The sequence below is a fragment of the Rhea pennata genome, chromosome Z (genome assembly GCF_028389875.1).
Source record: "Rhea pennata isolate bPtePen1 chromosome Z, bPtePen1.pri, whole genome shotgun sequence".
NCBI classification, from domain to species: Eukaryota; Metazoa; Chordata; class Aves; order Rheiformes; family Rheidae; genus Rhea; species Rhea pennata.
In genome coordinates, this window is record NC_084702.1 from 60,731,250 (window position 1) to 60,746,821 (window position 15,572).

A 15,572-nucleotide genomic window follows, 5' to 3' on the forward strand; every position below is an offset into this window, starting at 1 on the left:
GTGCTAGCGAGACTGAGCAAATATATGCTGGTCCACGAGGACTTTTAAAATAGCACCATGCAGCGCTAAAGAGGACAGATAAAAGACCTAAGTCTGTCACAGAAACAAGTCAAACTTCCATCAGTTTTGGAGAAAGAGCAGGCCATTAAGCTCATTAAAAGCAAGTGGCAACCATCAGGACCGCATTTTATTAAAAGCCTTGCTTTGAAATAGGCTCCAGTGCAATCTACACTATCATCAATAGTGTATTACATGTAAGGGGGGGGGGAAGAGAGGCAACCCCTGTAACAGAATAGGGTCTCCCCCTTGTTCCTTATCGTCTGCAATAGGACACTCATCTGTAACAAGGTAACTGGGGAAAAATAGTGAGGAGTGAATGCTTGGAAGGGAAAAAAGTTGCAGAGGCTGCAGAACTTTAGTACTACCGAGTCATGACAACTCAGCCATAAGCAGGGCTTAGTAAAGGTTCGCATTTCATATCAGAAGTTGTAAAACAGTTCAGACCTTTCCCTCTGCAATATTCTAGTGACACAAGCCTCACTGTCAAAAGTTATGGGTGCATTGGCACCTCTGATAGTTGTTTGCTGCATGCTAAATCTCCTTTCTGCTGAAGGTACTAAAAAAAGAAAGTGAAGATTTTGAGATCACATGGTCATATATGGCATCACGTAACATTCCTCATACAACAAAGTTCCTAGAGAAATGGAGAGCTCCTCTTCAATTTTCAGCCATGCCACATCCCAGTGTTCACTGAAGGCTGGAAAAAACGTCACAAATCCTCCAGAACAAGGGCTCCAAAAAGGCAGAAGTGTTGGATGTCAGCAGCTCAGCAAGAACTCCATGCCAGGTGGACTGGGCTGCACAGGTCAGAATACACAAAATACTTCAGAAAAGTCAAAGAACAGCAAGAACTGTCCTTATTATATATATTTGCAGTACATCTCAACTCCCGTGTCCACCTAACTAATCCATTCAGTGAGAGTAATACCTCCACACACTCTACCATCCGCCAGGGCCGCATGTCAAGGCTTACTGTCTATCGTACAGACCAGGCATCTTCAGTTGCAAGCAGCACTTGGTCTTTCCTCTGAAGTGCTAGGTCTTCTTCCATCTTTTGCATAGGAGCTGGCACAATTTTGAATACTGCCAGTTCTCAGTAGATTTCTGAGAAAACAAAACAAAACAGAACAGTTCTTTCCAGATCTTGGTGGTCACATTACTCACTATCATAACACACAAAGGAGAAAGTTGGGTATTTAAGATCTATGAAATATCCATGCACAATTCCACTCCAGTAACAGACACCATAAAGGAGGCAGAATCAACTTTCAAAAAACTAATTTTAATCAAAACAAAAAAATTGTTGATCATTAACAAGTTTATAAAACAGTGATTTAGTTACATAAATAAATTGATATCAGTGTATCAAATCTTAATTACTTTCAACTTCATGAGCATGTTTACATGGGTGATGAAGTACAACCTTTTTATCTATTATAATAAATAAAATGGAGAGCATGAAATAGTTTTTCTAAACAAAAATACCTACAAACATACCTCTAGCATGTTCTCTAATGAAGGGAACAAGAGACACTGGACAACTTTTGCACCAAAACATAAAAACTGCTTTAAAAAGCACAAGGATACAGAACCATCAGCTAAAGTAAAGACACTATACTGTAACCAAAGTCGGTATTTAATAATATAATGAACAGTTTGGTAGTTAGATCTCCAGTTTGGTTATTTTAAAGCATTAAGACAAGGCAAGATAGAAGGCTGCTTTTGTTTGAGTAATTCTAGAGAAAATAAAATATATTAAAAAAACAAACTGAAAAGTAGAACAGTCATACCTACACAACTTTCTGTCCTGCACAAAGTCAAAATACCTATGCAGAATATATATATATAATATATATATATGTTATTTGTGCACAAAGGTTAGCTTATTATTAGCTCACTGCAAAGGCGTAATGTATCATGTCAATCATTTTGGAAAACAATTTGCGTTTTGTGTCAAAAAGGATATTTCTTTAAGTTTTCTAGGCTAGGAGGCACAAACCCCGATTCTGGCATACTGTATTCTTAATGCTAAGGCTTGCTGCTCTGGCTGTGTATTTTTTGTTGTCCCTCTTTACTATAGTGCCTGTTACAAGCATGTGTGTATGTGTGTATACATATATATGTATACACAGGTTGTATAAATATATATATATAAAATTTCCCCCAATAGGTATCAGTCCAACCATGCAATCCAAAAGGTGGCTCTGCATAGATGCCCAGCATATAGTTCACCACCTGAGCCAACCCTGAAGCAAGGCGCACTTTAGTCCTTCTGATAGGTTTTCTTTTTTGTTTAAAACCAAGCTACTGCAGCTTCAAGTATTTTGCATTACATAGATTTTTTTATAAATTAGTTAATGTTATATTTTTCAATATTCAGACATATACTATAATATATATACAGTACAATAAATGCTCTCATTCTTTTTTTAATTTTTTTTGATAAATCCCTGAGAATGTATGTTGACAGTCGCTAAGTTTCCACATGCACAAGCATTGTGTGCCATGCTTCTGGATGAACAGCACTGCAAAGCCACGTGGTCAGCCTTTTAACTATTAGTATTTCATTTGTTGGTTTGTTTAAATATGCTGAAATGTAAGGATGAGTTACAAAGGAGTAAAGCTGAATCCATTCGAGGTACTTATCACAGGATGGAGGTGTTTTGTTTGGTTTTTAAAGCCATTGCAATATATGTTTGTTTTTGAGGCTGTGAACGTATACAGAAAGAACAGGAGAGCAATGTGGGCTTTTGCCACTTGACAACATATACTCAGTGTAAACCAAACCTTTTTTAACCTCTCTCTCATACAAAACAGAAAAAAGGAAAAAAAAAATTAAACACACAAACTTTCACAACATGACAGTTTAGTTTGCAAACTCAATATAACTATACACATATAATACCGGTGTGGCTCTGTTTCTTTAAGTTAAAAAGGATACAAAGGCAGGCTCAAGTAAAAACAAACCACCCCTTCCCTCCCCCCACCCCCCACTCACACAGTTGCGTCAACCAAACCGCTCACGAACCAACATCATCAGTTTCTTTTTGCCTTTGTAGATTTGTTTTAGGTTGTCAATAAACTGTGTAAACTGGATGTGTCCATCATGAGCCATTAGGAAGGTCTCTCGGGCCTTGCTGAGGAACTCTATAAACTCGCTATAGTGTCGAGGGCTGATGTGAGTGAGACGTGAATGAGTTGTGTTAATGTAGGCTCCGATCGTGGCATCCAAGAGTTGCCTCAAAGGGGCTTTGTCCAGTGACATGAGCTTACCAGAGTTCCTCCTTCCGTGAAGTCCCACCATGCCAGGAGTGGTCAAAGTACACCTACGCAAAATGTCTGACAGTACTGTTGCACATTTGACACTTTTGACCACCAGAGGTATTATAGCTGCTAGCTCATTTTTCCCAAGGGAGTGGCTGAGCGCACAAGCCCACAGAACGTCATTAATGGCAGGGTGTGTGTCCTGATTGTAACTCAGGTTGAGATGCGTCATGGCCAAAGTGGCCAGCTTGTAGGCCCGCATGGGGTAACCACGGTGCTCCATGTATCGTGCTATAGTAAAAAGCTGCGAGTAGCTCATGCCGGTTGTAGCAGCATCTAGAACGATTTGGTAAGCGGTCTCAAAAGCTATGTGATCCTTTTCACATAAGGTCAGTGCAGAGAGGGCACAGTTTTGAGGATCCTTCATGGCACACTGTAGAGCAAGCGTCCTAGCACTGCCGGCCAGCTTCTCCTGCTGATGGCAGTCCAAATGCAGACGGACAATGGTGCTGTTGGACATCACTGTTGTAGCAACAATACTAGTGGCTTCTGTTGGAGTGAAAAGTGTAAACCAGCTTTGCATGATGCTATCCAGTGCATAAACACCTGGGAGAGAGAGAAAGGATTAGCCACAACTGATAAAATCTACCAGATAACAATGTTGAGCAAAAAACCTGGTTTTCAGTGAAGTCTAAGACATGAGCAATATATCCAAGGGGAAGCCACCTCAGCAAGAAAGGTTAAACCAGGTAACATGCCTGGAAAAGGATATGAAAATAAAGGCTACTGTGCAATCTCTACAGCCATTATTGAGACACAGAACAGTAACAACAAAAAAAAACAAAGTCCGCAAGAATCTGATTTAAATCTCCTGGGTTGAAAACTGAGCTGTTTTACTTGTTATTTAAGACAATTTGGATTATGAGTTCTGACCTATTTGGGTGAAGTTACAGAGCTCAAAAATTCAACACTTCATCACATTACTCAAAAACAGCCCTCACATTTAACATTTTAAAAATGCAATTTTAATTTCTTTTCTCAAAGTGCATCTCAAAGTACAGCGCATGCACAAAAGGGCATTAAAGCACTCTAAATGACTCACTTAATAAAACACCCTGCCATTTAATAATAAGCACATCTTAAAAAAAAAAAGACAAAAAAAAATCCTAATACCCCCCATCCCCACGCGGGGGGGGGGGGGGGGGGGGGGAGGGCAGGGGGAGGAAAGGGAAAAGAGTGACTAGTGGGCCCCATAAATTGAAGCTTATAGGCAACTAGAGTGCCTTATTATTGCTAGAAGTAGTTTACACACATCTGTGAGCCCACCTAAACCACACCCAGAGGTCCTCATTTTCTCCGCTGGACTCTCATGCTTCCTGTGCGCCCCCTCCCTCATGTACAAAAATTCAGCTAACCCAGAGAATACCAGATCTTCATTTAAATAAACAGATTCCTTGCTTTACCAACTTGATTAAGTCTCAAGAGTACTTTGCATGACATTATTGGTTCTTTATGGGATACTTCTATTAGAGTATGTAAACTAATTTAAAGCAGTATTAAAACCTGCATTTTATTTGCCAATATGTAACTGCAAAAATAATACCCAGGCACTAATATCTATAAGATAGCCGCAGTAATAATTATCTTAGAAGGGATATAAAAGCAATAAAACAAGAGCATTGCATGAAAATTTGCAGACAAACCACTTTCTGGCTGAGGGCATGCAAAGACAAGCCATATTTTCCCAAGCTACTGACAACATTAATTTCCCAGTTAAGCACAAAGCAAAGTGCTTAAACTAATCCAGAGAATAAGCAGCAGCAATTTTCTGAAGTTCTGAACTCAAGAAGCATCACTGAGATACAATCCAACTCAAATGTATGAAAAAGAAAGGAATAAAGGCAAAGAGAAGCATGCTTTTCAGAAATACCTCTAGTGACAATTAAAACTGCTCCCTCATTATAGTACTTATATTGTCCCCACTATCACAGCTGCTGAGCTTTTAGTTACGCAGTTTTTAAATGTCCTTCACTTTCAGATACTCCATCCTCATCTTGCAAATTGGAAATGAGTACAGAAGCTAAAGGACTCCTCATCAAGGCATGCAGGACAACTGTTCATTTCTACGTTTTGCCAGAGGATGCCCTGCTAAACACACTGTCCCCCCACTGCTGTCCTCTAAGTATGAGGCTAGATTGTGCTTCCACCTTATTCTTCTTCCCTGGAAGGGTTAATGATGGGTACATTAATATTTGGTTTCCTTTTCAGTGGCCAAGGAGGGGCCTACAAAATGTCATAGCCACATTGCAAAGATGAATTACATTCTAAGCCTGGATTTACCCAGTGACTTTAAAAAAATGGCACCAACTCCAAAAGAGCCTGTCTCCTACACCCGTGTGGGAAACTCATTCTCAGCACTTCGTTCAATGGCATTCTGGTTCCTCTTATCGCACATGGCACAGAGCTGACCAGACTGCTATTGCACCTGCACCCCAAATCTGGGTTTTCAAATTAAGCGAAGTTGTAGCACAGTGCAAGAGTCATTAAACACTTGCCTTTTCTCTGCTGCAACCTCAAACTTAGATCCAACATGGAGTGGAGAGGGGAAGTTTGGGATATCCCCAAGTCACAGAGTTATGTGAAAGCACAACAGGCACTCCCTCCATCCCATTGAGGTCATGCTCACCCCTAGCTTGTGGGGGGAAAATAAATACATAAATAATGTTATGTTACTCAACTAAGTCTCACTTGACTTATGCCTACTTTATCATCTGCTCAAGAAAACCTCTTTGTCATTGCCATAATTAGTATCTTCTAACCAAAGAATTTTACAGGCCAACAGAAAGCGGATGACACTTGAAGAACCTGGGCATTGATAAACAAGATCATATTCTCTAAGATTAGCTGATGAAAAGACAGTATCCCAGAACATACCTACTTCTGTTGCACATGTTACCAACCACCTCACCATTTCCCGCCGCCGCCAGTTCAGCGTTGACAGCGTCATCCGCATCACCTATTAAAACAAAGCAAAGTACAGATTAATCCAATAGCACAACCAATGCCATATACAAACAATAAGGGTTTTAAGTTATTTAAGATACAGTGAGACTCAAAATGGTAGTCTCTTACTTTCTCTATTCTGTCAACTCTTTTTAGCTGATATGTCAAAAGATGTGAAAAATATCACAGAGTTATCATAGAAGAGCATGCAGCACATAACTCCAATTGCAAGTATTTCAGGGCTAGAGGGAGACTGTTTTGTCCAGAAAGAAACAAAACACACAACAAAACCCCCCAAACAACCCAATAACCAATTATTCAAATTAAATTATACTGTGACTCCTCCATGTACTTATGTTGAGCAAACTAATCCATTCACTTTTTTTCCACATTTGTACTTCTTTTCATTGGTTTTAACAATACAGACAGCAGCTACTGTGTACTGTAATTTGGCTGCTTATTTCTGCAAAGATGTAAATGCATACTTCTAGATACACCCAGATATTACTAAAAAGCCCATAGTAATAGTTTCTCTCATCTGAACAAAGATTCTATGCAAAGAATCCCTATCATAAGACCATCAGAATCCTAGAAAAAGATTTTTTTTAAGCTTTGATTGTAAAGCTCATTTTATATCACTTACAATTACTGCCTATATTGTTTCTCAAAATGTGGGCAAACAACAAGCACATGCTTTTTCAGTATCTGAAATTGCACGGAAAGCTTGCTTCAGCTAATTGGACAGACCTCATAGATACCTCGATGAAGAAAGCAAGTAGTTTTCCCCTCTCAACATCAGTGATCATACACACTGCTGTTTAGTTATTACTACAGGTCAATGACAGTGCTCTCAAAGATGTTCTCTTCATATTAAACTCAAAATGCATACATGAAACATCTTGGAGTTACCAGCACTAGTAAGAAGGTTCTTACTCCATATCTCCTCCCAATCCTAAGGTGACTTCAATGTGCTCTGTAGCCCTCTCTGTCATACTTGTTAGAGGCCACCTCATTTAGTCTTAAGCTGTAGATAGGGCAATTAAGATGACTGAACAACCACTGAGGAGCAGGAGTGCACAGAGATCTTTCTGAACTCTGATAAGCAAACATCAGATGTTGCACCCTGGCCTCCAAATATTCCTACCTTGGGAAGCTTAGTAAGTGGTTGTACTCCACTCAAAATAACAGGACAAGAAATTTGTTAGTCTTGTAGACTTCAGAGATTATGGCATCATTCCTACTAAACAGTTATCTAAGTGCCAGATCAGGAATAGCAATTCAAAAGGAAGCAAACTGATCTCTAAGGAGCTACTAATCTACACATTTTAAAGCATGCAAATGTGTCTATGGGAGAACATGCAGATTTTTCTTCAAGCCTTTCTGGAAGAAAAGCAGGCATCCTCCAGTTAAAATGTTTTCAAACATAACTGTCCTACTCTCTCCATCTTGGAGAGAGACTTGAGAAGGAGTCTAAGTGACTTCCTGTACTGAGTCACATGCAAATTGAAGGCTAACGCTCTTGCAGTATCCAAGATGAGTTTTTTAGCTTCGCTCAAGTGGGAATGAATCCAAGAGAAAGTACAGAAATGTTATGGACTTAAAAAGATTGAAATCTGCTACTGGTGTGGGAAGGAAGCAGGAAAAAAGATTTTTTTGTGAATAATGACTACTCTGGAATTCTTCTCTGATGACTTTCCTCTCTGTGGTAGCTATAAAACAATGATCAGAAACAAGAAGCTTCAGCAAACACAGTAGGTATAATAGTTTCAGTGCAGGCTGTACTAACTTGAGAGCAAAAAACACCACAGTACCTAGTTTCAAGAAATTTCATGGTTTGAACTGTTCTAAAATAAAGTCCTCTGCACAGCATTATGTATTCTTTCATCTCATTAAACTGAAAATACTAAGAGAGAAGCCTTAAAAAAAATCCCCCCAAAACTCCAGTGATTTCATATAAAGCATTTATTGACATTTAGACCAAGAAGAAACTGAAGTGAATTTATAGCATAACTGTGCAGGCAAAGAACTGATCTATCCAAGATCCATACTGTCAAATGAAGAGAGCTTCTGAATAGGTCAGTAAGTTTGAAAATGCAGAGATGGACACATACATTCCTGTGAATTATGCAGCTTATCTGAAAGCCAAGTTCTCCCCCACAGAGAATAACCATGACTTTGTTGTGATGATCTTTTTTTTTTTTGAAGAATTTCTTGTCTAGAGAAACAGGAGATCTCACAACGCAAGAGATGCAGCAATGGACACCTAACCATTAGCTCCCGCACCAATGCAAAACCTCTGAATCATGCACACTGGAATGATTTTTTTTTAAATAGATTTTTCAGGAAAAGGATGGTATTTGCCAAATGCACATTGAGTGATCAGCTGCACTAATATGCTCTGCAGTTCTGCCAGCAGTATATCTTTGCATGTGTACAGTAACATTTACTTGCATTGACGTAGCACACAAAAGCAAGAGAAAGAAGTCCTGCCTGTAGCTGAAGATCACACAACTCCTATGACTGTAAGGTACTGAGGGACAGAATATACCTGAGATGCTCCATGCCTATTTGCCACACTTATGACCTCTTTCCACAGCTAATTTAAATGCCTTCCCTTGGCTCATTCACTTAAAACATGCTAATAGTACTCAGAAGGAAGGACCCAGGAGTCTACATATTACTCCCAAATCTAAAACAATGTAAGAGATTTTTCTGTCACAGAAATCGCAGTGATTGAGCTGTGAAATTGTTGGCATTATCTCCTCAGCCCGAACTGGCAAACTTCTCAGTGTCATAATTTAGAGGCAGAACAGAATACCTGCGAGGTCACTAGTACTCACTTTACCATGTGAGGTGTAAAACAGAGTTTTCTAGGGCACAAAATGTCATAAACAGTAAGATTCTAGATAGTGAATAGAGACAATCTAACTGGCATTAAGTTTGCAGAGTGAAGCATTTATGGGCCATTAAAGACAGTGCCTTTACGTGGGAAGAACGTAACTGTAGAAAAGTATGCAGCACTAAGTTACTACCAGCAACTGGTATGCATCTTTCTTCTGGAAAGCAGATTGTTTTTTGTTTTTTTTTTTTAATCTTAAAGGTAAACAAACAAACAAAAAAAAAAACTAGTAAGCTTGGGGCAGAACAGTAGACAACTTCTACCAGTTCATTTCAAAAACTTGGATTTATGGGAAAGTAAAAGTTAATGGTATTTCTTTTGTTAGACTTCATTGAGGACATTCTGATGAGCCCATCAGCCACACACAGATGCATATCAGTACGCTGATGTTCAAAGTGTGCTGTTACCACTGAATAATGCTTAGGGAATACTTGAGATGACACACAGATTAAACAGAAGAATCTTTCTCTCTCAGGAAAACAAACATTTAAGGCAGAAACATACTGAGATACGAGAAGAGAAGATTTCCACAGCAACCTTGGGAATAAGAAAGGCCAGCAAAGCACAGAGAATCTCAGCTTTCTGATTGAAGATTTTAGCTTCTAAAAGTCTGGAATAGGCAAATAGTACCTTTGGCATGAGAAGTAACTGGCATAAAATCCTTTCCTCAGAAGTCTTTAGAGCTTTGTTTACTCAAGCAAAGTAATAAATGGTTTTCTGATCTTTGCATGTTTTTTTGAAGAACCCCCTGAAGAGGGATGAAGAGATTTATTTTTGTTGAAATGAACTGTGTAAACTCCAAGATTCATCAGTGTAAGGCAATATTACTCCAGGTATCTAAACTTAGCTATCTCCTCTTAGCTTGTAAAGCCTCTCCTAGGAGGCTTAAAACTCATCTGAGGTTCTTGTACACTTCAAGCAGTCTGATGCAGATGACCATCCCACAGCCTGTGGAGTGTATGATTTGATTCTTCTCTGAAGAAGGAAGGAAGGAAGGAAGGGGGCTACCACTAGCACAGCCTCCATTAGAAATAGGACATTATGGTTGACCTTGACTTTCTTTAGTAATTTAGCAAACACCATCAATCTTGTTTGGGGGAAGGGAAGGCAAGGAAGTTAGGAGGGAAGAAAGGAAGGAACGTGAAGAAACCCCCAGAATCTGAAAAAGATCTGGTGCATTTCTGCTTATTCATTCTTCTGGCACACAGAATAATTTTGCTCCCTAGTCACCCCTCAATACACTCCTGAGCCATTTGCGTTGGTCCTCTGTCACCCCTGAACAGACAAATGCCCTGCAGCCAGGTACTCCCAGTGCTCTCTCACCAACGGCACAAGGGGGTCAAGGCAGCCTGTGCTCTGTGTTTACCAGCCAACTGCACTTTAAGTCAGCAAACAGAACCAAAAAGCTCCAGATAGAGCCCAAGTAGGTATGGTCCTCAGAGATTTCAAGAGAGCTGTACCCATCAGTACAAGGTCAAATTTCTGTCTTCTACTACAGCAAAAATGAGCAAGGGAAATACCTGAAGGCCCAACTCCAGAGAAACTTTCAGAAGAGTGATGTCCGGCAAGCTGTCCATGAGTGTTGCTATTTTAAATGCATCCTGGGCAAGTTTGAAGATGTGTGATGAGGAGTGGATATTTTTCTGGATGGATTCTAACACTGTTTCCAGCCTCCGAACATCACCTGCAAGGTGTAAACAGAATCACCAAAACAGAACAACCTCCCAAAATATCCAGAGGTGCATTGAAATTAAGCCTCTCAGTACTACAGCAATAGTATGGTGTTTTGGTTATACACATTTTGTTTTTATAAAGCCTCTGTAATTAGAACATGTATCAACAAAAGACACAAGACAGTACAAACTCCTCTAGTGCCTGGTGGTGTTACTGCAGTACCTGCCAAAAAGTCATCTTGATTTCTGAATTCTGGAAGTGATTTGTCCACTCCTGGGTCTCAGAGTCTACACTGCGTCAGAAGAACAAAAAGCTGTCTCATCAGCCTCAGATCTAGCCATCTGGCTTTCATACAGCTAAGTTAACTACTTTGCTAGAAAATTAAGTGACAGGCTTAAGTCACTTCAGTTTGCTGTTGCCATTTTACGCTACTGTCAGGCTACAATTTGGATTCCTCAACACAGGTTTTAAAAATCTGTTTACTCTATGTAATATTAAAAGCATATATTTAGTTGAGTATGTAACTGACAGCACTGTACCTTTGGCTGCTGTTAGCATGGTTGAAGCCAGCTCACACTGCTGGGATTCAATGTGACTTAGGGTGAACCAGCGGGGATACCGGTTTGGAACAACTGATGCAATGTGGTGTGGGCGGGACATGTCTCCTGACGGAGCCGTAGATTCCAATACTAGCAAACTGAAAAAAGGAAGAAACCTCCTTCATTTGGTTATTATTACATTTGGTTACCCATGAGCAAAATTAAAGCCATAAAAAACATTAAAAAAAAAAAGAAAGAAATAGGCTTTTTTGGCTACAAAAAGGATATTGCAGAACTATTTCTTTTGGTGGGAATCTTAAAAGTCCATTTGCCAAACTGGACTACAGAAGTGGGCATCTGTAGAAATTCACAGGACAATTAAGCTATTCATTAGCCAAGGTAGCAGAGACCTCATCATCCATAGAGCTAGAGCTTTTTTGTTGTTGCTGTTTCAGCTTTGAAACACAACCCTTCAAGGGAAGTGGAGAAGTTCCCACTATACTGAGAACACGTAAATATTTTCCAGTATTACTTCATGTGCAAGTATTTGAAAATTCTGTAGCAACGGGAGGGGGCAGGATTATTCTACAAGTCATTTGGATTTTGACTCTGCAACAAATTCAGACACAAAAAAGTACATTTTACTCTGCAAGTATGAACTACTTTTTAAAGTCCTTAAATTCTAGTCTTTCAAATTTTATAACGCATCATAATTCAACGTTAATGTCCCAAGCAACAGTGACACAAGAATTTTCCTTTAAAGTTACTTTTCAGAGTCCATTGTCTAATCCTGAAACATGAATTTCTTTGAATATGCTCCAGTCTAAAATAGTCTTACCCATAGAGGAGAATTCACATACAGAAAACTCAAAATCACTGTTTGTTTTTGACTACTACAACAGAACTGATGGTCCACAGCAGACACTCAACTGGTGGCCCCTCTCCCACAGAAAAGCAATACATTAGCCAAGATAAGTGCCAACACAAAAAGTAAGAGTGGCCAAAAGAAAATAACTATTTTCAGTCAAAATATTAAAGCATAGGTTCAGTACATAAAAGGTCAACAAGATATCAGATGATAATAATAGACAACATCCAGAAGCAAAACCTTTCTAATGGTTGGTTTCTTGATTAGCGTTAACACCTTAGTTTCCTGGGCAGACACAATGCTCTGACAACCATCATCAGGTTGTGCTAACATTTTCTGATACATATAAGTGCATGCTAATATGGAAAGAAAAATCACTTTTTTTTCAACCAACTTTGCTTTACATTTATATCAGGAGTCAAATCAGTTCCCTGGTACCACTGAGAAACCTCTTTAGCCTTATATATATAAAAATAAAATATATGTAAACTCTTCAGTTGATATTTTCCAAGCACAGAGAAAAGGAAAAAAAAAAGATGTATTATTAAATTAAATGGTTTCAATAAACAGAAAAAAATCCCAATAATCCCTTTTGCATTCTGTAGTTAGGTTATGAGTAACAGTAAATACACAAAGAGCCTGAAAGCAAGAGGCTGTTTTAGGGAAATCTTTTGTCAGTTTGAATTCCACTGCCAGCTTCTATGTTCCTTTGCTGTGAAAAGAAATGCCGTTGTGAATTGGTGGCTTTCATGTAATTTTGGCAAGATTAGGGAGCATCAGAACAAGCACAGGCTGCAGCAGATTTAGCATTCTTCACTTTTTTCCTTTCAAACATCAATTATTTAGCCAAGATTTAGCAAAGCTACCTGATGATTAAACATTACCGTTAAAGTCTGGCTTCCAAAGCCCAGATGAAATTCAGATTTAACATAAGATCAACTAAACTAAGCCCAATATTCAAGTTCAGATTCCAAGTGAGCAGTCAACAAGGTCACAGTAGAGCCACATTCTCAAACCTTCACTCCATATTTTACTGCTGTAAGCAGAGAACTCTAGGCAGAAGTGACCATCAAGGATTGAGCACATTGTCCTTTTAGACCCGAGGTCTGCAAAAGGCCATAGGGTCTCACCTTCTACTGATTTCATACTGAATGCTCCACATTCAAAAAGTGGCTCCAAAAAATGAAGCAGCAGATTTGAATAAAGAGAGGCAAAATACTCAAAAGCTGACCTTTCTCGTATGTAGATCAACTTCTATATGTTAAGAGCAACTAGCTATGACCGGTCTTGGCAAGTTAACTTTTTTGAAAAATGTTGAAGGAAGAAAGATGGATACTTTACTCCTAAAAGCAAGAGTAACCGTGTACAAAGATCTATGCAGCATCCTTATAAATTTCCAGAAAGGATTTTCATCTATGCCATGGTTATCTCCTCCTTGCCATAGAGGAAGAGATGCTTCAATTTCATTCTTACATCCCACTTCACAACCATCAGATAGATATTCAGTCTTCACGTTTGTTGTCTTCTTTCTGACTCTAAACAACATTAAGTTAGCTTCTCATTTGGTTTATGTCAGAAGTCATTTTTTTTTCCCTTTGAACCACTGAGCTATCACTTCACTGTCAATAGAACGAGTAACCTTCTTTAAGAAAATTTTTGAGAAGCACTGAGGAATGCAGATAGTCATGGAACAGAAGTGTCCGCATCTGCCATCACCACAATCCACGGTAGCAAAACCACATATCTGAAGAGTGACAAATATCAAACTGTAGAAACACTTATCACTGTCTAGGGCTGAACTCTCATCTGCCTTACAAAGCGATGCCAAAAAGGGCTAAGGAGAACAGCTCTGATTACGCTGACGTCTCCTGTGATTTTGCCAGACAGAACAGAACAGGTGGCTCTTTCTGATAATGGTATGTTTGAGAAATAACTTCCCAGGCTGAGATAGCATCTTTATGCCAAAAGATGGCTGCAGCCATCCCCAGTCATCATCTTGACTCTTTCGGCATCTTGCTTGTTTTTCCAGTTGAGAACAGAAACTTCCAGAAAAAGAATTTTTCCGTTATGATTTGTTCCTGGGGAAAGCCCAAGTCCTTGTTCAAGAGGAACAGCATGCTGCCGTCACCGTTAGTGAAACATTCAGTGCACTGTGTGAAACTGCTGATGGATGTCTATTCCAGCCCTTCAGCATGGTTTCAGCAGCTTAGTGTAAGCTAAGGAAAATTCCACACAAACCTAATCTCTGAGAAGGCACTTTGAAGTAGTGACTGGAAATAAATGCAAGGACAAGTCTATTTTACAAAATGGACCTGCCAATTTTCTTTAAACACACGTTTTGTATGACCTTGCCAATCTGACATGACCAGGACTGTAGATACACTTACTTATGATGACAGAGAAGGGGTGTACTTAAATGAGCCAGTCAGCTTTCTGATCTTACAGTTGAATATTCTCACAGTTCATCAATAATGCACTACTTTCATCTTAATCTAATTTCTAAATTGTTGATCATAAGCAGCAAGTATACACTTCACATTTCTAGACTCCTTCCCTAACATCTATTACTGGACACTCTTTCAAGACAAATAACAGGCTAAACAGACCTTTGGCGTGACCTGATAATAGCTGTGTTTTTATGCATGCTCTCCTGTTTAGTCCTTTGAACATAAAACTATTTCTCCCTCTGTTTTGCTTTCTGGAAAAACTGGTTCCAGAGTACACATCTACAAATCACCAGGATACAATCTGTCTGATTAATTTTCATGGAATTTAAATACCACTTGTGTGGATAGTGTGTCCTTCAACCACTGTGCAATCATGCTTGATAATGATGACCTGAAAAATCCGACACTCGTGTTTTTATTCTGATACTCAATATGTTCCTAGTACTCAGCTGTGGCTCTTTGTCAACCAGCATTTACTCCAAGTTTTTGACAGCAACCAAATCTAAGGGAATCCAGATGGGACTGATTTCTTCCCTGAACTATATGTGGACAGTACAGATTTTGGTCATCATTTGGGCCACTGAAAGTTCCTTCAGAAGGACTTTCTTAGCCATCATTAACAATTCAGCCTTCCCTGAGATAAAGCCAGCACTCACTGATCTCTCCCCGAGAAGCAACTTTCTCCCAATTACTGAAGACAAATGGGATGCAAGTCAGACAAATGTTGTCTTAATTATATATTCCATTTAAATTCCAATGTTCTCCTACAACTGTGCAAGACTGTTTAGTGATGAAGCGCACAAAAAATGTACTGGCTC

The 15,572-nt window shown here is 39.2% G+C and overlaps 1 protein-coding gene across 1 annotated transcript in view; it reads right to left on the minus strand.

The window, feature by feature from the left end:
* Nucleotides 1-1,326: 1,326 nt before the first annotated feature.
* Nucleotides 1,327-15,572, minus strand: part of ZSWIM6 (zinc finger SWIM-type containing 6) — a 110,288-nt gene continuing 96,042 nt past the window's right edge. The window contains exons 11-14 of the mRNA XM_062600037.1: nt 11,440-11,597; nt 10,747-10,910; nt 6,259-6,340; nt 1,327-3,930 (exon numbers count right to left, since the gene is read on the minus strand). Of these exons, the coding sequence (XP_062456021.1) occupies nt 3,068-3,930; nt 6,259-6,340; nt 10,747-10,910; nt 11,440-11,597 (1,267 nt within the window). The 3' untranslated portion in view covers nt 1,327-3,067. The remainder of the gene's footprint in view (nt 3,931-6,258; nt 6,341-10,746; nt 10,911-11,439; nt 11,598-15,572) is intronic.